Here is a 20,648-nt window from a genome sequence, read left to right as displayed (position 1 = left end):
GTCAAGAGGTTGGCAGACTAGACAGTAAAACTCTCACCACCTCAACTTTCAAGTCTTGCATTACCTGCCCAAATATGTAACTACTCAATTTCACACTGGTTAGTATGGTGGTTAAGAGCATGAAAACTTGTAGAGAACTTCTGGACTAGTAGAAAATACAAGACGAGCTGGCCCAAGGGTGAAATGCAAGTAAGAGAGAAAGGCAGCTGTGCAAGTGTCTGCTTGCAGATGGCCGAGGGTACTTACCTTCAGGTTATGGAGGGTTTCTGACCATTCCATGGACCCTATCTGAGGTATGGTGGTGAGGAGTAGACTTTTGGCTTTATTGGCATTTTCTTTCAGGGTCTTTAGGACCCGGTCCACTGAAACCTAGAGAAACAGCAGCACAGGATATTACTGGCAATTTATCACCCTACCGTTCTCCGCAGAACATTTTCCTGAACTCCTACCCGATCTGTAAAGTCAGTTTATGCCAATTCCAATCCACTGAACACCAGTTCTGCATTTTTCAAGGCAGACTTGGTCCCAGCAGGGGAGGTCTTGGGAGAAACCCAATGACATCTCTGAAGAGCACTGTTGGTTTTCAATATAAATGTCTGAGACACTGTCTCAGATGTATAATGTGTTAGTATGGTCTGGAAAGATGTGGCCAATTCTCCTCCTGTCCATAGTAAAATGGATTCCAGTCTTAAAATTGCTCCTACACTGGCTAACCAATCATAAGATAAGCACATGGCTTTTTTTTTTTTTTTAAAGATTTTATTTATTTGACAGAGAACATAAGTAGGCAGAGAGGCAGGCAGAGAGAGAGAGAGGAGGAAGCAGGCCCCCTGCTGAGTAGAGAGCCCGATGTGGGGCTCCATCCCAGGACCCTGGGATCAGGGCCTGAGCTGAAGGCAGAGGCTTTAACCCACTGAGCCACCCAGGCACCCCAGCACATGGCTCTTCTTGAGAAGACTTTGAGTTAATGAAGAGAAATGCTGGAATCAGAGTATTGTCATTTCTACAGCTCCCAGTGAATTCATGGATGGGTGGCTAACATCACAGAACAACACAAATCCCAAACCAAACAAACAATCCACTTTAATGAGCTTCCTGACAGGAAAACTGAACACTAGTTTTGACATCTAAATTGGATCAAATCTCTGGAGCTAGCTGTCAATTTACAAAAAACACAGAGGACCAAGAAATCTGTCAAACTACCCCAAGGAGATGATTTCAGTGATCCAGAAGGTTTCCTGTGGGAAACTCTAGAGGACAGATGACCTAGTTTCTTTTCAGAACACTTGGAAGTAAAAAACTGTGATACTTGAGATAACTAGAAACATGAACTATGCTTTGATGTATTAAGGAATTACTGCGGGAATGTGACAATGATAACGTGGTTATGTTAGATGTTTATGGCTAAAATCATGGATCAGAGTCCAGATGAAATATAACTGGCCCTAAGCTTATATGTTCACAGTTGAAGCTGGATGTTGATCTACAAAAGCTCATACTGTCCATCGACTTTTTGAATATGACTGAAATTGCTCCATAAGGATGTCGAAGAAAGTTGTGAATATAAAATCAATGATCAGAGGTGGAATACTTGCCACACCTCAAGGGTATCTGAGGTTGAGGGGCACAAAGATTACACCTTTCTATTTCCTGGAGTTTATATAAAGTCCAGATCCATCCCACAAACACTGAGGTGTGTTTAGAAAAAACTGACGAGCACTGGAGCAGGTGGGAGTCCCATCACTGTGGGAATACAATGCAGTGACCAGATGGGAGCTGCCGGGCACATGCAGAGGCTTGCTTGAAGCAGTCTTCCAGTGCAGGCTCATGAAGCATCCAAGAAATTTACCTTGTATTTACTTTTTTTCCTTACACTTTCCACACTTTTCCTTTGCCTGATATTTCTTTCTTTTCTTTTTTTTTTTAAGATTTTATTTATTTGAGAGCAAGCGAGAGAGTGTGCAAGAGTTGGGGGGGGGGAGGGGTAGAAGGAGACTCTGCTGAGCAGGAAGCCCGATGTGGGACTCGATCCCAGGACCCTGAGATCATGACCTGAGCTGAAGGCAGACGCTTAACCAACTGAGCCACCCAGGCACCTCTTCCTTTGACTGGTATTTCTGTACAGACTCTGATCTTTTTCTCGTCTTTATTCCAGGTGTTGGGCTTCACCCAAAATGCCTGTTCTACTAACCTCCTCACAATAAAATCTAACCCTATGTTGAAAGTCCAGTTCAAATGTCAAGTTCTCAAACATTTCCACACATCCTCCCCCCTCCATCATAGTGGCCATAGAAGCTATAGGAGCTGCTCTACATAGAGGATTTGGTTCCATTCTCCCAGAAATCCTGCAAGGTCAGAACTGTAAGTAAACAACCTCCACCCCTCACCTCTGGCTCCATCCCACCCAAGAGTAAGTGGATCAAAGAATGTGCCCAGTGTTCCAAGTAAATGGAGCAACAGGAATCTGAAGGTGGGTGTCGGCAACTCGAAAATCTTTGTACCACCCCAAGCTGCACATCTGGTTTAAAGCACAGTGACATGCATGGCCGGTTGATGATGCTATCTGCATTTGTGCTTTCCTTGTGGCACTTAGCATCATGATCTGCCTTCATGCCTTACCGCTGACACACAGCTCAGTCTCTGCTTTCAACTCAAGTGGTTCCAACTGACAGCTTTCCAAACCTCACGTAGTAAAGGAAAGCACCATGTGCTCTGCAGAGGAGACAAGTGTCACCAGACTGAGCAGAAAGCCACAGGCAGGAAGCAACCTGCTCTCAGGCAGTGGCAGAGGCTGGAGCCTCCTGCTAAGTGGAAGCAGCTTCTCAACACCATGAGGCTGAGCTGTCCCTTAGGTGACCAGAGCTGCCAAGTCAGAGATGCTGCTGTGTCAGGATCTGGAAGTTTCTTAGACATAAAATGCCCTAGTAGTCAGCAACGGTTTATTACACTGAGGAGTCGGTACAAGGTATTCACATAAAACAAAGAACCTGTGTTCAAGTCCAACCAAACTCCATATACACAGATGGACTGACAATAAGGATATCTTACTGTTTTACAGGAAAACGGACAGCGCAACAAGCGGCTCTGAGACGGTGGGAAGGAGAGGAGGTCACCTCCCATAAATGTGCTCACAACAGACAACCCCACACTTGTTCTTTACTTTAAAACTCCTTGACTGTAATTTTGGCCCTTTCTCTATTTTATTTCTTAAAGATTTTTATTTAGTTATTTGACCGTGTGTGTGTGCGCGCGCGCGCGCACGCGCATGAGCAGAAGGCAGGGCAGAGATCGAGGAAGAGAGGGAATCTCTAGCAGACTCCCTGCTGAGTGGTGAGCCTGACATGGAGCTCAATCCCATGACCCTGAAATTAGGAGTCAGGTGCTCAACCAACTGAGGCACCCAGGTGCCACCTGCCCCCATTTTAAAATGAGACAGGGGACAAGACAAATGATCCAGTTTCTTCAAGTGAAATGCAAGGAGTGAAAAGACAGGGGAATCTTAGATGGAGAGAGATTTAAGAGGCAGATGGTTTAAATGCAATATGTGGATTATAAGGAGTACGAGGTTATATCAGACAAGAAGGAAAATGTAAACAGTCTGGATTTGGTTTTACTAAGGAAGTAATATCAATATTTTTTGGTACAATAGTGGTATTGTAATTATTTTGTTATTTAATGTTTTAATAAAGGCCTTCTGGAAAAATATTTTTTTCCGGAAAAATACATCAAAATCATGACGGCAGGGGAGAGAAGTGAGAGAAGTGAGTAGGAGCATATATCGCACATAAGACTGGCTGTGGCTGGTAACGTTGTATGATGGGTAACTGGGGGTTCCTTATACTAGCCTTTCTCCTTTTACTGACGTTTGAAGTTTTCCACAGTGAACATATTTATTTTGGAAGCCTGACTGAAGTGGTCCAGTGTCTTCACATACCAGCTAGACCTCGGTATCTTTCCAGCCCAGAACCCCTCACTGACCTCCCCTGTGAGATACTTACATAGTCTACACGGTGCTGTCTCCCTCCCTCCTCTCCACCCCACCCAAGTGTGCCTTCCACCCTTCCACCGGAAAGGCTTCCCAGACTTCAAATATTTGGTTGGGTCAACTGGCTATGTGCTTCTCACCATACTAACTCTCTATAACCCTGAGCTTTCTTACATTGGTTGGCTTATCTCTGCCCTTCCCTGCTAACCCCCTAAAAGCCCCAGAATATTCGTTCCTCACAGGCTTGTCTCTCTGCTGTCATAGTCCCACACCAACATCATGCAGTCACGGTAGGTTAAATAGACATAGAGAGTACTCTTAGCAGGCAGAGGTAATGAAAACACACACAATAACTAGTAGCACATGATAAGGAAATTATAACCAAAACATACTTTCATCCTTAAAATAAGGCCCAATCTCACTATGATTCCCGTCACACCTACATGTTCACGATGTACTGTTTATCTGTGGATAAAAGTGTCTTTTTCTTCTCTGTGGAGATCTTTGTATCTTTCAAAGAGAACTATAAAGAAAATACCTGACCATATCCCAGGGCTGACTTTAAAACCTGGCAGAAAGGCACTTTGTGGAACTAATACAAGAGAACAAATGGTGAAGACACTCTCTCAACAGCTTCCACAGGGCCCGGAAACCCAGGCCGTACATGTTGGGAAGAGAATTCCACCTACCGCTTCCTCGTGCTCCTTCCAGCAGTCATAATCTGTCGCCATGGCAATACTTGCATAGCAAATCCCAGCCTCCTTAGCGAGAACCACCTCTGGAACTGTGGTCATGTTGATAACATCTGCCCCCCAGGTGCGGAACATGAAGCTTTCTGCCCGGGAGCTAAAACGAGGTCCCTCGATTGTGACCATTGTCCCTTTTGAGTGGCATCGGAGTCCTAACTTTTTAGCAGTCTCTATGAGGACCTAGAAAACAAAGAACCACAAACTCAAAACATACAAACGTAAGCTAACAGCTTACTATTTTGCTGTTTTTTTTTTTTTTAAAGATTTTATTTATTTATTTGACAGAGAGAGAGAGAGAGAGAGACAGCAAGAGAGGGAACACAAGCAGGGGGAATGGGACAGGGAGAAGCAGGCTTCCCGCTAAGCAAGAAGCCTGATGCGGGGCTCGATCCCAGGACCCTCGGATCATGACCTGAGCTGAAGGCAGACGCTTAACAACTGAGCTACCCAGGCACCCCAACTATTTTGGTTTTTCTTCCCCTCATGTTCCACTATAAAGGCTAGTACCTGCAGTCCCTCAGACAGCCTGGAAGATCACGGAAGGGTGTTTCCTAGATCCTCACCCCATCATCTAACCCTGTTCCCCTGGCCCCTTGCACACACAGCTTATAGCTACAAGAGCAAACAGTGAGCTTTTTCTCTATACCAGGCATTTGTTTATACAGTTTAATTTCACTTATTTCTCAGCAGCTTAAAGAGACTAAGCTGGGTTGGGAACATGGACTTGAGTCTGAGTCATTCACTCCACAGGCTGAGCTAAGGTGCCAATCCTATTCACATCTCCTCAAAGACACGTTAAGAATGATTTCCAAGCTCCTGACTGGTCTTTCACACAAAATCTAAAGACTTTTATAGAAGCTTTTTTTTTTTTTAATTAGAAAATGATTTGGGGGGTTCCTGGGTGGCTCAGCTGGTTAGCGTCTAACTCTTAATTTTGGCTCAGGTTATGATCTCAGTGATCAAGCTCTGTGGCTAGCTCCAAACTGGGTGTGGAGCCTGCTTACGGTTCTCTCTCTGATCTCCCCACCTCCAGAACAAAGAAACTGATTTCTTCATAATCTCTTTTGCCTGCTGTCTCTCCCAAAGGCAAAAACAGAATGGGACTGTGCTGGTTTTCTCTCTAGGGATAAACTTATCATGGCATCTTACTTCGATGGCAAGGCCACGCATGGGTTTTAAAAACATTATTTAAAAGTTTGATCACTTTTTCCAGTGACTAATTAGTAACACACATCTAATTCTCAGGTTTTAATTTCTAGCCTGTGCTTCAACATTCCTTTATAATTAAAAAAAAAAAATTAACTGTTAACCCACTTAAGCACTGCCAAAAATTCACTTAATCTTTGTATGTTTTCATTTTCTCATCTGTAAAATGGGAATAATGAGATTGTATTACAGAAGTACTGTGAGGATTAAGTGAGCTAAAGAATAATACAGCAAAGGACTGTGTTGGGCACACTGTAAACACTGGATAAAAGCTAAACCACTCTTCTAACAATTACTAATCCTGGCACCTTCTACACTTGTTTGCCAAATAACTGGCAAAGATTCCTGGAGTACTTTATATATAAAATGGTGTGACTCAACGTCAATAAAGGCTCCAATTTAGGCCAAAGTCTAGCCAGCACATGTTGGAACCACATAAGCAAATTAACCTATTTTTAAAAAAATAATTTTCACTATGATACAGCAATGTGAGAAACAGTTTTAATAAGAGCCTTGGCAACACCAAATTTAGAAGCGTGACAAGTCATAGACAATATATAAGGTGATGTTATATCATGTTTATTTATACTATATATGCTGAAAATAAGATTATGCTTAATAAAAACCTTCCCCTTGAGTACAGGTTATAAATTCGAGGGCCTAAATCACTCCTCCTTCACCTCTCCCTCCCCCACCCCCAAATTAAAATATAGCCAGCCCAGTCCCATCTTCATTCAATGTCTTTTAAAATCCTGAATAACCAAGCCGTGTATTTTGGCCAAACTTCAGTACTTCCAGAGATGACTGGAGGAGTATCACAACCACCTTGTACACTGGGCTGTGGCATGTTCCGTTCTCACATCTCCCTAGTTGGGGGTGCCATGATGGTGAGGAAGAAGAAGTGAAGGATTATGGATGTGGAAGACATGGGGTCTTATCACTTGAACCAGCACTTTGTACCCCCACAACCACAAGAACAGACAGCTCCAACATCATGTATCAGTAATACAAACCACAGGCTGAGAGATCTCTGGGTCTGAGGCAAACATGCTTTCATTTGCATGTTTTGAGCAATAATAATGGAACTCCTGAATCTACCACCATCCTTCAAATATATTAACAATATTAGACCACCAAGCTAAATATATTTTATGTGTCTAGACTCTGAAAGACTTTGCTTCCGATTACCTCCTAAAATGATTAGAGGTGAAAATATTTTGGGGGTAGAAGTGATGGGGACAAAATATTAACCCCACGTATGTGATAAATGTTTTTTCTACCCAGGCTCTGGGGAACCATTTCACCTCCCCAAGGGAAACCACCAGCTTCTTTGGGTAAATTTTCTAAAAACACTCTATCTGCATGTGGATATTGTCATATTTACCTCTTTACATATAACACAAGTGGCAAAAATCTTGTTTGCCATTTGACAATTCACATTGACAATCCTTCCTCATCCGTACACAAAAGGTCATGTGAATGTTTTAAGTTAAAAGTGATCACCACCAAGGGGCAGCACCATCTACTCTACATTTCTGGACAATATTTTATAAATCTCTTTCAGAGTATGTAGGAATAAAGTTATATTCTGAAGGCTTATTTTTCCCATTTTCTTTTTCAAATTTATTTGACAGAGAGAGAGAAAGAGAGCACAAGCACAAGCAAGGGGAGTGGCAAAGGGAGAAACAGACTCCCCGCTGACCAGGGAGCCCAACGTGGGGCTCAATCCCACGACCCTGGATCATGACCTGAGCTGAGGGCAGACCCTTAACCAACTGAGCCACCCAGGCGCCCCATTTCTCATTTCCCACCCAGGTGCCCCACTTCTTAAATCGCCTTTGCTAGCATTCTTTTAGTCTTACATGGGAGAAGGGTGGGGGTCCCCCCTGCCTTGGCTAGACCAAGAATAGCTGAGTTAATGTGGTCTCAAGGGAGGCCAACTGCTATTGGAAATGATCCCCAATTGCCAAGCCACCACATTTGCATGTTTCCGTATACATCATTAGTATTTCCCCTCCCTTCCTTCTACTGCTGGTACCTGAATTCAGTGTTTTCTGTGGTACATCATCTCAGGCCTATTCTTAGGCCAGCCCCATTTAGAAATGGACAAGAATCTTATATACATCTAATTACCCCTGGAAAGCAATGTATTACGTGAACAGATCTGCGTTTCAGAGGGAAGACTAGCAGCAACGTTCTGATATAGTCTGTTGATAATTACCTAGAAACATATATATCCCAAATACCCAAATACAAATTTAACCTGCCATTTTTGAAAAATAAATAAAAAATATTTTCACACAAATCAGAATCAATAAGCAGTGGTCTATCTAAAAAGGCTCTCCCTAAGTCCTGGCTTCAGATTCTAGATTTTTGTTTAAGACCACCGTGAGGTTAAGAAGCCCTTGTTGTTAACTCTAAGTTAAATACTTTTACATAATTACGCAGGGCTGAACACAAAAGCTGCAATAAATCATCTACTTTCCATATGCAGTGTTTAAAACTATCTAAATGAGTACAATGCTTAGATAATTCCACTAAAGGACTATCCCCTTAGTTCAAAGATTTTAGTGTAATCCTGGACAGAAGGCTGGACAGTAATAGCCAAACTCAGCTCAAAGGCCAATGATGCCAATCTGACAATTCACACATTATCAAAAACTGAATTCTTAAAAGCAGTTAGCAGTTGCTGGATGTCTCATAACTGATAGATACAGCTCAAAGCACTTTATAAATCACAAGTCACTCATTTATCCTTCACACAGTACTGTGAGGTATACATTCTCATTACCTTCATTTTCCAAACGAGGAAACTGAGGCCCAGTGGCATTAAATAACTTATCCAACAAGACACAACTATTAAGAACAAGAGCAGAGATTTGATCCCAAGTAATCTGGCTCCAGACTGTCCCCTCTTGACTAATAGGCTGTCCTACACTAAATGATATAAAAGGTATTCTGACAGCAAAATCAAAACCTATGAAAAAGATAGGCTGCAACTTTGAGTGGCTCAGTTTATCAATGACTGAGAGTAGTGGAGGCAGTACTAACAAAGGGAAAGTCTTCTAAAAACCTTGTAGAAGAAGCGAGCTGGAGAGGGGAAGAAGGCCACTTGCTTGTTAGCCAATTAACTGAACTCTCTAGATGCCACCCCAAGCCCTTATGACTTATTTTGGCACACCTTCCAGAAAGACTACGAACCTCTCTCGTTTTGGGGCAGAACGGCTCAGCCATGGGAATATGGCACACTCCTCTGGTACAGGAATGACTTCCATCATAGAAGGTCTGAGGCCTTTTAGTGGTCCTACAAAATAAAGTGAAAAGGTTTTGTTTTTTAAAAAAGTCCTCAGTCCATCCTGTGGGGGCCGGTGAATCCACAGTACCTAGGTCAACACCTTGGTCCTTGCTCTAGAATCGACAGCTCTGGATAAGCTGAAGGCAACTGCTGGAAAAACTGCTTACAGGATGGTGTCCAGCTTTTCTGGCTCTGGGTTAGTAGCAACATGCTTTCCAACAGGAATTCAAGTGTGTGGTCCGGTGACCGACAGGACAACCACAGCAGATTGTAGGTACAGCTCAACTTTGGGCTCGGGAGGCCCTAAGAAGTCACTATAGAATTCTCAATCACTGTAGACGTAGAGGGGTTGTGCAGTGAACCCCATAGATACCCATCACTTAGATTCAACAATGCAAACTTTGTCACACTTGCTTCATCTGTTAGCTTTTCCATGGTTGCAAATCTCAGACTTTGTTGTTTCACGCCAACTTCAGAAGAACCAAAATATGTGGATTTTTCACTGTAATGTCATGATCACATTTGATAAAAATCAATTCCTCAATCCCAACTAACAGATGAGATGCAAATTTCCCTGATGGCCTCAAAAATCTTTTTTTTTTTTTTACTTATTTTTAATTTTTTAACTAATGCTTTTTTAGTTTCAAGTTCCAAACAAGGTTCTAACCTTGCATTTGATGGGCCTGTCTCTCATGAAGGTAGTTCCTGCCCTCCATCCCCGACCTTTGGCCCACTGACGAAAAGAGCCGTTTGTCCCACTCCACTTTTAGGAATCTCGTTGCCACCTCATTTAGCTTGTTCCTCTACCCACTGTAATTAGTTCTGAAACCTTAGTTCAATTTCTTGGTGAAACATTTTTGAATCCACAAAAGGCTAAAATTAACCCAGAGCGAAGTCACCCTGCAATTTTTCACCCGAAGTTTTCAGAATAAAGCACTTTCTGTGTCCTTTATATTGTTCTCAACTTGAACTCATGAGTAATACAGGAAAGAAAGTCTTCATCTTTCCTATAGAGGGGAGGGCTGGGGAGGGACAGACCAAGGGAAAGCAGGGGAAGCTGGATCACCTCATGTCTCCTTCCGGGAGCGGGAGGGAAGGGAAGAGCATGGAGAAATATACTGGTTCGATTTATACAGCTGGTGCATCCACCTACCAGAATTCATCTGTTACTTCCATCCTGTCACATAGAAAACAGTGACTCTTAGCTGGCACCAAAGCCACCCGGCTCCATAATGAAGTCTCCATGCTCCGCAGGGATGAAAACCTAGCCTGTGCTCCTCCCAGCCCTCTGTCCTCTGTCTTAGGGGAAGGCCCAGTTGACCCTCAAGCAATTCCAGATGGGGCTGAAGAACAGGTCAAATGGCTGTCCTACTCCCCATGAACAGAGGCTTTCCTCTTTTGGTGAAACTAACCAATAAAATGGTGCCACGCACTCCAGCCCTGGCTTGGTATCAGCCTTCCATGAGTCAAGTATTAGCAATATCCCCATTTACAACTGTGATGAAGTAGGAAAACAGCCACAAAAACTTCCAGCAACTATATCCCCATAAATGTCCATGCAACAACACCCCCACCTTCTGTTCCTCTCTCTTCTCTTTCTACTCCTTCTTTGCCTAATCATTCCTCTTTGTTCTGACCTTCAACCTTAAGACAAAACATGAATTAGTTATGCTTTATGTTATGTCACATACACACAGTGCTAATTAACTACAGTTCGTTCCCTCTGTCAAGTGGAACATTTTACACTTTTCTCTTTAAGCAAAGCTCTTTAACTACTAGCTACAACAGCTGTATCTGTTTGATTCTCTATTTCCAATCATAAAATGTAGTTCATCCACCCATATGCACAGGCATTGTGAGATGGAGTCAACCAAGATGTCCAGACGATCGCCAGCAGCTCGGAAGCAAGGTTGGAAGCTAGAGACAAACGAGGAGCCAGCCCCAAGGACAATCTATGGTTGAGGCCAGAGCCTCAGAGAACTTAGCCCTGGAGGGGCAAGTGAAGGGCTGGGCCCTGAGGAAGACATGAACACTTTACTACCAATATTTCTAATGGTTTCAGGGCTGTGCTGTCAAGATCCAGGAGAAGGAGTGTGTAAGAAAACACCTCTTCACACAGCCTGCCCACCTATCTGTCCTGTTCACATAACTAACTTAAGTGTCAACACATTCAATGAAAGAGTTAATGACTTAAACTGAAATCACTGTAAACAGTAATACTCCTGTCCAGCATAAAATGGTAAGGCATGATTGATGCTGAATGCAATTCTGACCAAGAGCAATGGGATTTACAATCATGGAGGGGCGGGGGGAATGGAGCACATTTTTTTCCCATAAAAAGTACAGTGTGTAAATGTATTTTCTCTTCCTTATGATTTTCTTAATAACACATTTTCTGTAGCATACTTTATCATAAGAATATAGGACACAATGCATATAACAAATAAAGTATGTTAATCAACTATTTATGTTATCAGTAAGGCTTCTGGTCAACAGGAGGCTAACAGCAGTTAAGTTTTTGGGAGGTCAAAAGTTACACATGGATTTTCAACTGAATAGGGCTCAGCACCCCTAACCCCATGATGTATAAGGGTCAACAGTAATTTGTTACAGCAGCAACAGGATACTAATAAACATGCTTATGTGGTTTAAGATACAGCCAACCCCAGCTGTGGCTTCCACCAGTTATAAAGAAATGATGCTGGGGGCACCTGGGTGGCTCAGTGGGTTAAAGCCTCTGCCTTTGGCTCAGGTCATCATCTCAGGGTCCTGGGATTGAGCCCTGCATCGGGCTCTCTGCTGAGCGGGGAGCCTGCTTTCCCCCTCTCTCTCTGCCTGCCTCTCTGCCTACTTGTGATCTCTGTCTGTCAAATAAATAAATAAAATCTTAAAAAAAAAAAAGAGAGAAATAATGCTGAAGGTCGGCCCCAACTCTAGCTTCATTAGCAAACCCACCCAGCGAGGCAAGGGGACTACGAATTTCACTTCCCCGTTAGCTTGGGACCCCAAGGGAAAACACTCTGGGACTGACTGATTTGGCTGGCTTTACTGCTCACTCAGTAACTCCGTGCCTCAGAGAAAAGTCAATCTGATCTCTCTGTACCTCAGTTTGTATCCATTTCCTCATATTTAAAATGGGGGAATAAAGAATACCACCTACCTTCTAAGGTCAATGTGAAGACTGAATGAGACACGGAAAGCAAGTCCTCAGCACTAGCAACCACTGTTTATGGAAAATCTGCTTCTGTACTTCTCAAGTGCCCACCTCAGGGCTTGACACATGTGTGGACCTCAAGCTGAAGGTACACAGAAAAACAGTCTGAGGCTCTCAAACAGGGACACATACTAAGGGAAGTGAAGTGTGCACATGAACAAAAAACTGTGCATGGAAGAGTGAAGGAGGCAAAACTGTGTTGTGTCCTGGCAAGAGAAGTGAGTTCAAGGCTTCCAAGGAGAGAACACTGAGCACTTTCACACACACAACAGCAAAAAGCCCAGAAAAAAAAAAAGAGTGGTAGGTTGTTGAATCGGCTGATAACTGACTAGTAGACTTGAGTCGGCTCTCGGACAGCCATTTGTTACTAATTTCCCTCTGAGGAAAAGTGGAGCTGCAAACAACAAGGAGAACACTTGTCCTACAGCAGAAGCAAACAAAACTGCACATCTGTGAGGCAGCACATGTCCCCAACAAGCCTCAACATGCAGGAACATGAGTCAATTAATCTACTGGCAAAGCAGGGCCGATGGCTGCTTATAAGTAGCGTGGTTTTGGGGAAATGATTCCACCCACGTCACTTAAAAGATATCTAAATAGTAATGCGCATGGACAAACTCAAACTCAGTTTCTAAGAAACCAAAATGAAACAAAAAAATCCTCCCAATCCCTCTTTTCTTTTTTTTAAAGACTTATTTATCCCAAAGACAAGGAGAGGGAGAGAGAGATTGTGAGCAGGGGGAGGGGCAGAGGGAGAGGAGAGAGACAATTTTCAAGCAGACTCCCCACTGAGCTCGGAGTCTGAAGCAGGGTTTGATCCCACGACCCTGAGATCATGACCTGAATCAAAATCAAGACTCGGACCCCCAACTGACTGAGCCACCCAGATGCCCCTACACCCTCTTTTTATTAAAGCCTGAGTTCTGAGGGAAAGTGGAAGTGTTCTGTATAGCAAGGCGTCACGGCCACCTTGATGCCCAGTAGTTCCGCTAGCAATTGATCCCACGAGGATGTTCATACAAACACAAAGATAACTGGGCATACCAATGTTAACTGAGTCAAGTTAATACAAACAGGAAACAGAGAACAACCCACTTCCACTCAGAAAGCAGCTTAAATGAGCCACACTGCCAACAATGGAAGAGAGTATGTCTGTAAGGAAGAACACAGTGGCATCTGACTACACGTGTGGGAAGCTGAAAGAGATGGTTTAAAGGGAAGACTGCACATTGTGAGCTAGGATAGAAGAAAAAGACAAACCGTTCTTTTTCTAGAATTCCTATAGAGTCACACAAACATTTTTTTGTGTGTGTTAAAAAATATATAAATGGTAGGTAATATGGACAATATGCTCAATTTAGTTAATGATGATAGATCTTTAAGACATTTCTGTATCAGCACATAGAAATTTATTTAAGGTTCTGAATAGAAGGCCATGGATGTATCAGTATATTTAAGTTATTATACAAAAAACAGGCAATTAAAAATGGTGCAACTCATATCTCTGAATGAGCTACCTTGCACGTGTTCCTCAAAAACAGTCAAGGAACTGATGCAAAGGCCTCCCACATTTTCAAGTTTAATGGACAGATTTCACCCAATTTCCCTTCAAAGGGCTACGGTAAGGCATACACCCACTGGAAACAGAGGAGGGTTTCACTTTTTACCATATACCCTCCTATACTATTTTCATTTTATCTCATTACAAGTATGTATTACTCGTAAATGCTCTAAAACACAGGTTAGGTTGGACAGCATTTTAGTTTTAACATACACTATAACACCAAAGACAATTTAAGTTAAAAATTTTTAAAGTATACAAATAGAAGATAGCGAAACAAAAAAGGCCAAGTCACCAACCGGTTAGATCAAAAGAATATTTATATTCTAGGAAATATGCATAATTTTAAGATCAATATGATTAAGAATAAGCTTTCTAAATTTCCAGGTGTATATACACGTGTGGGTATGCACACTTGAACAGCACTGTTGTGAGCATGTTTACTTATCTATTTATTTAAAGATTTTATTTATTTGACAGAGAGAGACACAGTGAGAGAGGGAACACAAGCACGGGGAGTGGGAGAGGGAGAAGCAGGCTCCCCGCTGAGCAGGGAGCCCGATTCAGGACTTGGTCAGGACCTGAGCTGAAGGCAGACACTTAATGACTGAGCCACCCAGGCATCCCTGTTAATTTATTTATTTTAAGATTTATTTATTTATTTGAGAGAGAGTAAGCACGAGTGGGAGGGGCAGAGGGAGAGGGAAAGAGAATCTCAAGTAGACTCCATACTGAGTGCAGAGCCCAACACGGGGCTCGATCTCACATCCCTGAGATCACGACCTGAGCCAAAACCAAGAATCAGAAGATGCTCAGCCAACCACACCACCCCGGTGCCCCTGTTGTGAGCATATGTATAAGTGAAGAGTCAAATCCTAGAAGATTTAGGTCATGGAGTTAGGGTACAAAGGGTTCCCATCTGGAGGAGAAAGGTAGAGCGCTGAGGGGGAAGAAGAGAGTTTAACACTGCAGTGGGGAGGGGAGCCTGGGTGGCTCAGTGTGTTAAGGGTCTGACTTGATTTCAGCTCAGGTCATGATCTCAGGGTCCTGAGATCGAGCCCCATGTCTGGGTTCTGAGCCGAGAATGGAGTCTGTTTAAGATTCTGTCTCTCCCGTCCCATCCTACCCCTCCCGCCGCACCCTGCTTGCTTGTACTCTCTCTCTTAAATAAATAAAAATAAAACTATAGGGGCGCCTGGGTGGCTCAGTGGGTTAAAGCCTCTGCCTTCGGCTCACGTCATGATCCCAGGGTCCTGGATCGAGCCCCGCATCAGGCTCTCTGGTCGACGGGGAGCCTGCTTCCCCCTCTCTCTCTGCCTACTTGTGATCTCTGTCAAATAAATAAATACAATCTTTAAAAAAAATGGTAAAACTATAGTGGGGAAACGTACAGGAAATTTTGACATGAACAACATGAATGGCAACCCATTATGACATGGAATGAATCTGTTCTCTTCACCAGAAGGAACTGAGAGCTTCTAAATTTGGACACATAATGAAGATCCTTCCATTGCTCTGACCTAATGAGAGCTTACAGTGCCACAGGAAATGAGAAAAACCTTTATTTATATATCCCAGGAGGCAAGACTGTTTAATAAACATGTACAGTTTTCTCCTCCCATTTCATAGTTTTCATGAGGACTTGTGAAACAGGGCATGCAGACCAGCAACATAATGGTAAAATCCTGGCTCTGACATATGTGCTGAGTAAAATCTTTATGGGCATCAGTTTTCTCATCTGTACAAGGGGGTCATAAAAGGTATATCCACGATGTTTCCTAGTGCTGTGATAATTCGTAGCACCAGGAACACAGGACCACAGAAGCAGCTTTGCTTCACTGTAAAGTATCATGGACATGGCTCCAGGTCAGTGTATGTAACTTGAACAAATCCTGTTAACAACTTCACCACATTCCACAGGATAGCTGTTCAACCACCGCCTTAGGATGCTCTTAAGAAACAACACACACACGTCCTGGTTACATGTGTCTAGAAAAATACACCATTTGGTGCTTTTATTCTTAGAACTACAAACCACAAAAGGAAGGCTCATTGCAAGGGCATAAATATTTTAAACCTTACTGAGTCAGACTGTCTTTTAAAAAAGGGGCACCTGGGTGGCTTAGTCAGTTAAGTGTCCGACTCTTGACTGTGGCTCAGGTCATGCTCTCCACAGGCGGTAGATGGAGCCCCATGCCGGGCTCCGAGCTCAGCACAAAGTCTACTTGAAGATTCCCTCCCTCTTCCCCTGACTTGCGTGCTCTCGCTCTCTAAAAATAAATAAATCTTGGAAAGAAAATAAAAAAGAGGGGCACCTGGGTGGCTCAGTGGGTTAAAGCCTCTACCTTCCGCTCAGGTCATGGTCCCAGGGTCCTGGGATCCGGCCCCACATAGGGCTCTCTGCTTGGTGGGGAGCCTGTTTCCTCCTCTCTCTCTCTGCCTGCCTCTCTGCCTACTTGTGATCTCTGTCTGTCAAATAAACAAATAAAATCTTTAAAAAAAAAAAGAAAAGAAAAAAGAAAAGAGTTGTAACTATCTCTACCAGCAAAAGGTACGTGAAGGTTAATTACCCAGGACCTAAGAGCATGTGACATGTGGGAAGAGCTTAATATTTTCTTTCACTTCAAAATTATCCAGAAATAACAACTTCACATTCAAAAGAACAGATGTAACCAGATAATAAACATTAATAACTTCACTGAGGAGAGGGAAATGGGCAATACAAAGGCAATGGAAGAAACCACGGCGGAGGTGACAAGGTATTTCTAAGTACATGTCAAAGATCATCAGCATTGATGAGAAAAGGAAATAGGAAAATATGACATCATATTACAGTTAAGTGCTGAGGTGTTCTGCATACAGAGCTTGTTAGGACATTACTTCCCCCTGGACTGTGATGTGAACTCTGGGTTGGTACTAATCACTGCTCGGTAAAACCCCAACCAGTGGGGCACCTGGGTGGCTCAGTGGGTTAAGCCTCTGCCTTCAGCTCAGGTCATGATCTCAGGGTCCTGGGATTGAGCACCCACCTGGCTTTCTGCTCAGCAGGAAGCCTGCTTCGCCCCTGCCCCCGCCTGCCTCTCTGCCTCCTTGTGATCACTGTCAAATAAATAAAATCTTAAAAAAAAAACAAACCCCAACCAAATAAAGGTTCTGAGGCAAGCCCTCCCAGAGATGTGTGGATGCTCCATTTCCAGCACCTTTTTTTTTTAAAGCGGGCTCCATGCTGGGCATGGAGCACAATGTAGGTCTTGAACTCACAACCCTGAGATCAAGACCTGAGCTGAGATTAATAGTCGGACACTCAACGGATGGAGCCACTCAGATGCTCCAGCACTTTCCTGATCATGTCTTTCTCTTATGTGTTCAGGGAGTAATGTCAAAACTGGCTTTGCAGGAGGCATGCTGGGCAGAAAAAGGGTTGGGAAGAAAAGCACTGACCAGATGAAAGCAGTGGGGATGGAGAACAGAAGGTGGTTCAAAGCAAGCACAGGAATGACCCAAAGACAGACTCTCTGTGAACCGGTGACACAGGGCCACAGCAGCGACCACCAAGTGGACAGCAGCACGACTGTATCAACCTAGCAACTTTCCAAGTAGGGAATAGGGAACTAAGGTGGGGTGAGAGTGAGAGTGTGGGGCTAGAAGATATCCAAAGAGGAGAATCCATTTTTTTATTTTTTAAAAAATATTTTATTTATTTGACAGAGCGAGTGAGCATGCACATGAGCAGAGGTAGCAACAGGCAGAGGCAGAGGGAGAAGCAAACTCCCCAGTAAGTGGAGCCCGATGTGGGGCTCGATCTCAGGACCCCGGGATTGTGACCTGAGCTGAAGGCAGATGTTTAACTGACTGGGCCACCCAGGTACCCCCCCAAGGATAATTTAATCTTGAATTATAAAGTGTGAGGTATCTATGGGACCCTGTCCTGGATCTAGCGGCCAGTGTGACTGTGAAGGGGGAGGGCAGGACTGGAAGTCTGTGTTTGAGGGGTGGGTGAGGTCACAGGCTTTGGACATTAACAGAATTCAAAATCCACAGGTCCCACTTACTAGCAAATGACCGGTATTTTTGAGTCTTAAGTTTCCTTGACTATAACCCAGGAAAACCACCCTTGTATGTGGTGAACAGGATTAAGTGATTTGTGGCACTTAGTAGTAGCTCAAAAATTGGGAGCTTATCAGCAATTTTAAGAGAAAGGACATAAAGCCAGGCTGCAGAGCAGAATGCGGGAAGTCCCGGGAACATGGGAGTAGCCGCCGGGCTCCCAGGACAGGTGTAGGCAGGAAGATGACAGGGGGCAGGCACGCAAGTAAACTGGTGAGAGGGAAGGAGAAGGAACATGGTCAGTTTAGGCCAAATAGCTTCTGTTTTCATATAAAAAAGAGACATTTTCAACCAAGAGTGAAGGAGGTGGGGAGGACGCCGTGACAACAGTAAAGGTTTTCAAATAGCTGCTAAGAGGAATGGGAAAAGAGCCAAAGGAAGGCTTCCTGGGCAATTGCTTACCATAACTGCAGCGAGTGTGGATAAAAATCCACACCCTGCCCCAGAGGTCCAAAGACTGGTGATTAACGGACATCAGAGCACACCCCAACCTTCAGGCCAGTCCTCGACAGGGGCGGGCACCAGCAATCTTACATCATGGCACTGAGGCGGAGAGGGGAAGCCCAGGGCTTTGGGAGGAGGAAACAAAACTGACATAATCCCTTACCACCATGTTTACGGTGGGACTTTCCTGATGAATAAGCCAGTAAGTATTGCAGCCACGCTTAGTCAAAAATTTCCCTAATCTAGCGAGTGCACGACTCTCCGAAAAGGGAAGACATCACAGCTCAGACATCAGAGCACAGCACCCTCATCTAGCAGCGAGGACGCTAAGTGACCAAAGAATCTGGGGGCAGAGCCAGGAAACAATTCTGGATGTTCACACTTCCACGCTGGGGCTTCTCCCACTGCATTCTTCAGCAGAATCTAACTGGGGGCCTCAGGCACGTCAGGCCAACATGGGAACAGCATCGGGCAGAAAACATCTGCTGCCGGGGATCACACCCTGATGTTTTTCATTGTAATTTTTTGGTTGTATTTGTCTCATTGTCCAAAAAAAAAAAAAAAAAAAAAGTCCTTATCTGTAAAACATTCCTGATAAAGACCACTATGAGAAAGTAAGAATCTGGGCACCTGGGTGGCTCAGTCGTTAAGTGTCTGCCTTTGGCTCAGGTCATGATTCCAGGGTCCTGGGATCGAGCCCCACATTGTGCTCCCTGCTCGGCGGGTGGAAAGCCTGCTTCTCCCTCTCCCACTCCCCCTGCTTGTGCTGTGCTCCCTCTCTCACTGTGTCTCTGTCAGATAAATAAATAAAATCATAAATAAATAGATAAATAATAAACAAACAAATAAACAAATAAATGTAAGAATCCTATCCTTGTCCTTAACAGATATGTTTGCTGGGCACAGCCTGAGAGAGTTCTTGCAGCCCTCGTGGGTGAATGGGTCCTACTAAACTGCATCTTTTAAAAAAACAATTTAATAGAATGTGGGCATCTTTCCCAAGAGCTTGTAGATATCTGGTGAATTCAGCTCCTTTCCACAATAACAATCAGGATGGATGGTGAGGAGGTTGGTCACATGTGGAACTGCCGGAATCCTCTACCCATGGGTACCTTGCACAGCGTGGAGAGTAGTTTGGGGTGACAGGCACACGCTGCACATACAAAGGTTTGCACCACAGAAGAACCCCCAAATTATGAATCTTGGAGCATCTCCATTGTAAGATCCTTTTAAAGTATAAATGGTCTCTTGGGACAGACGAAAGGTCAAATTCTTTCCGGGGTTCAGATAGATTGTGGAATGACCACCCGGAAGAGAAACAAGTCCCACTCTTAATCAGGTTTGATCCTGAATTGTCAAATGACCTGTGGCTCTAAAATAAGGACCTCCACTGAGGCAAAAGAAATGGATTCATCAAACCCCATTCATCAGGAGGTATGAGGCACCAAAGACACTGTGGGCGAGCATCCTCCAAATTCTTGGTTATCAGGTACTATTTTTAACTTTGGTTTGTAAGGAACATGGCCCAGGGAGCCCCGGACCAGGGGCCAGGGCACAGTCAAGTAACCCCAAAAATACCTGGAGCCACTCCCCTCCCCACCGGTCTGCTGTCCTGCTCTCTCCAGGTCAGCCACACCCAATTCCCCTTCTCTCAGGCCCAGGCTTTCATCTCTTCACAGGCAGGAACACAGCAGAGAGAAAAAAAATTATTTTCAGAAGACAATGAGCTTATTAAGAGAGTTTCCAGCCCATCAGACCCCTTTAAAGGTGTATTCCATTTTTAGAGTAGAAATCTAAATGTTTTTTAAAAACAACCATGAAGTCAGAGCCACCTGTCACTCTTCAACCTAGATGGCCTCTCAGGTACGCACGGCAAGGCTGAGGGACCAGGTTGGTGGTGGTCTTCCCTACACTGGGCACCAAGGGCAGAGGAAGTAATGTGCTTTAGTTCTGCCGTCTATTAAGCGAGAACAGCCACACTACTCCATCTTGAATTTTTTTTTTTTTTAATATTTTATTTGAGAGAGAACTGAGAGAGCACACAAGCAGGGGGAGCTGTAGGCAGAGGGAGAGGGAGGAGCAAGCTC

The 20,648-nt window shown here is 43.9% G+C and overlaps 1 protein-coding gene across 1 annotated transcript in view; it reads right to left on the bottom strand.

Annotated features, from left to right (window-relative positions):
* Window positions 1-20,648, bottom strand: part of MTAP (methylthioadenosine phosphorylase) — a 45,837-nt gene that overhangs the window by 4,033 nt on the left and 21,156 nt on the right. The window contains exons 5-7 of the mRNA XM_080819998.1: window positions 9,142-9,244; window positions 4,675-4,914; window positions 247-369 (exon numbers count right to left, since the gene is read on the bottom strand). Coding sequence (XP_080676124.1) covers window positions 247-369; window positions 4,675-4,914; window positions 9,142-9,244 — 466 coding nt within the window. The remainder of the gene's footprint in view (window positions 1-246; window positions 370-4,674; window positions 4,915-9,141; window positions 9,245-20,648) is intronic.

Source organism: Martes martes (assembly GCF_963455335.1).
Source record: "Martes martes genome assembly, chromosome: 12".
Taxonomy (NCBI): Eukaryota; Metazoa; Chordata; class Mammalia; order Carnivora; family Mustelidae; genus Martes; species Martes martes.
The sequence above is the reverse complement of the archived record's forward strand: the minus strand, read 5'-3'. Positions and strand labels throughout refer to the sequence as shown.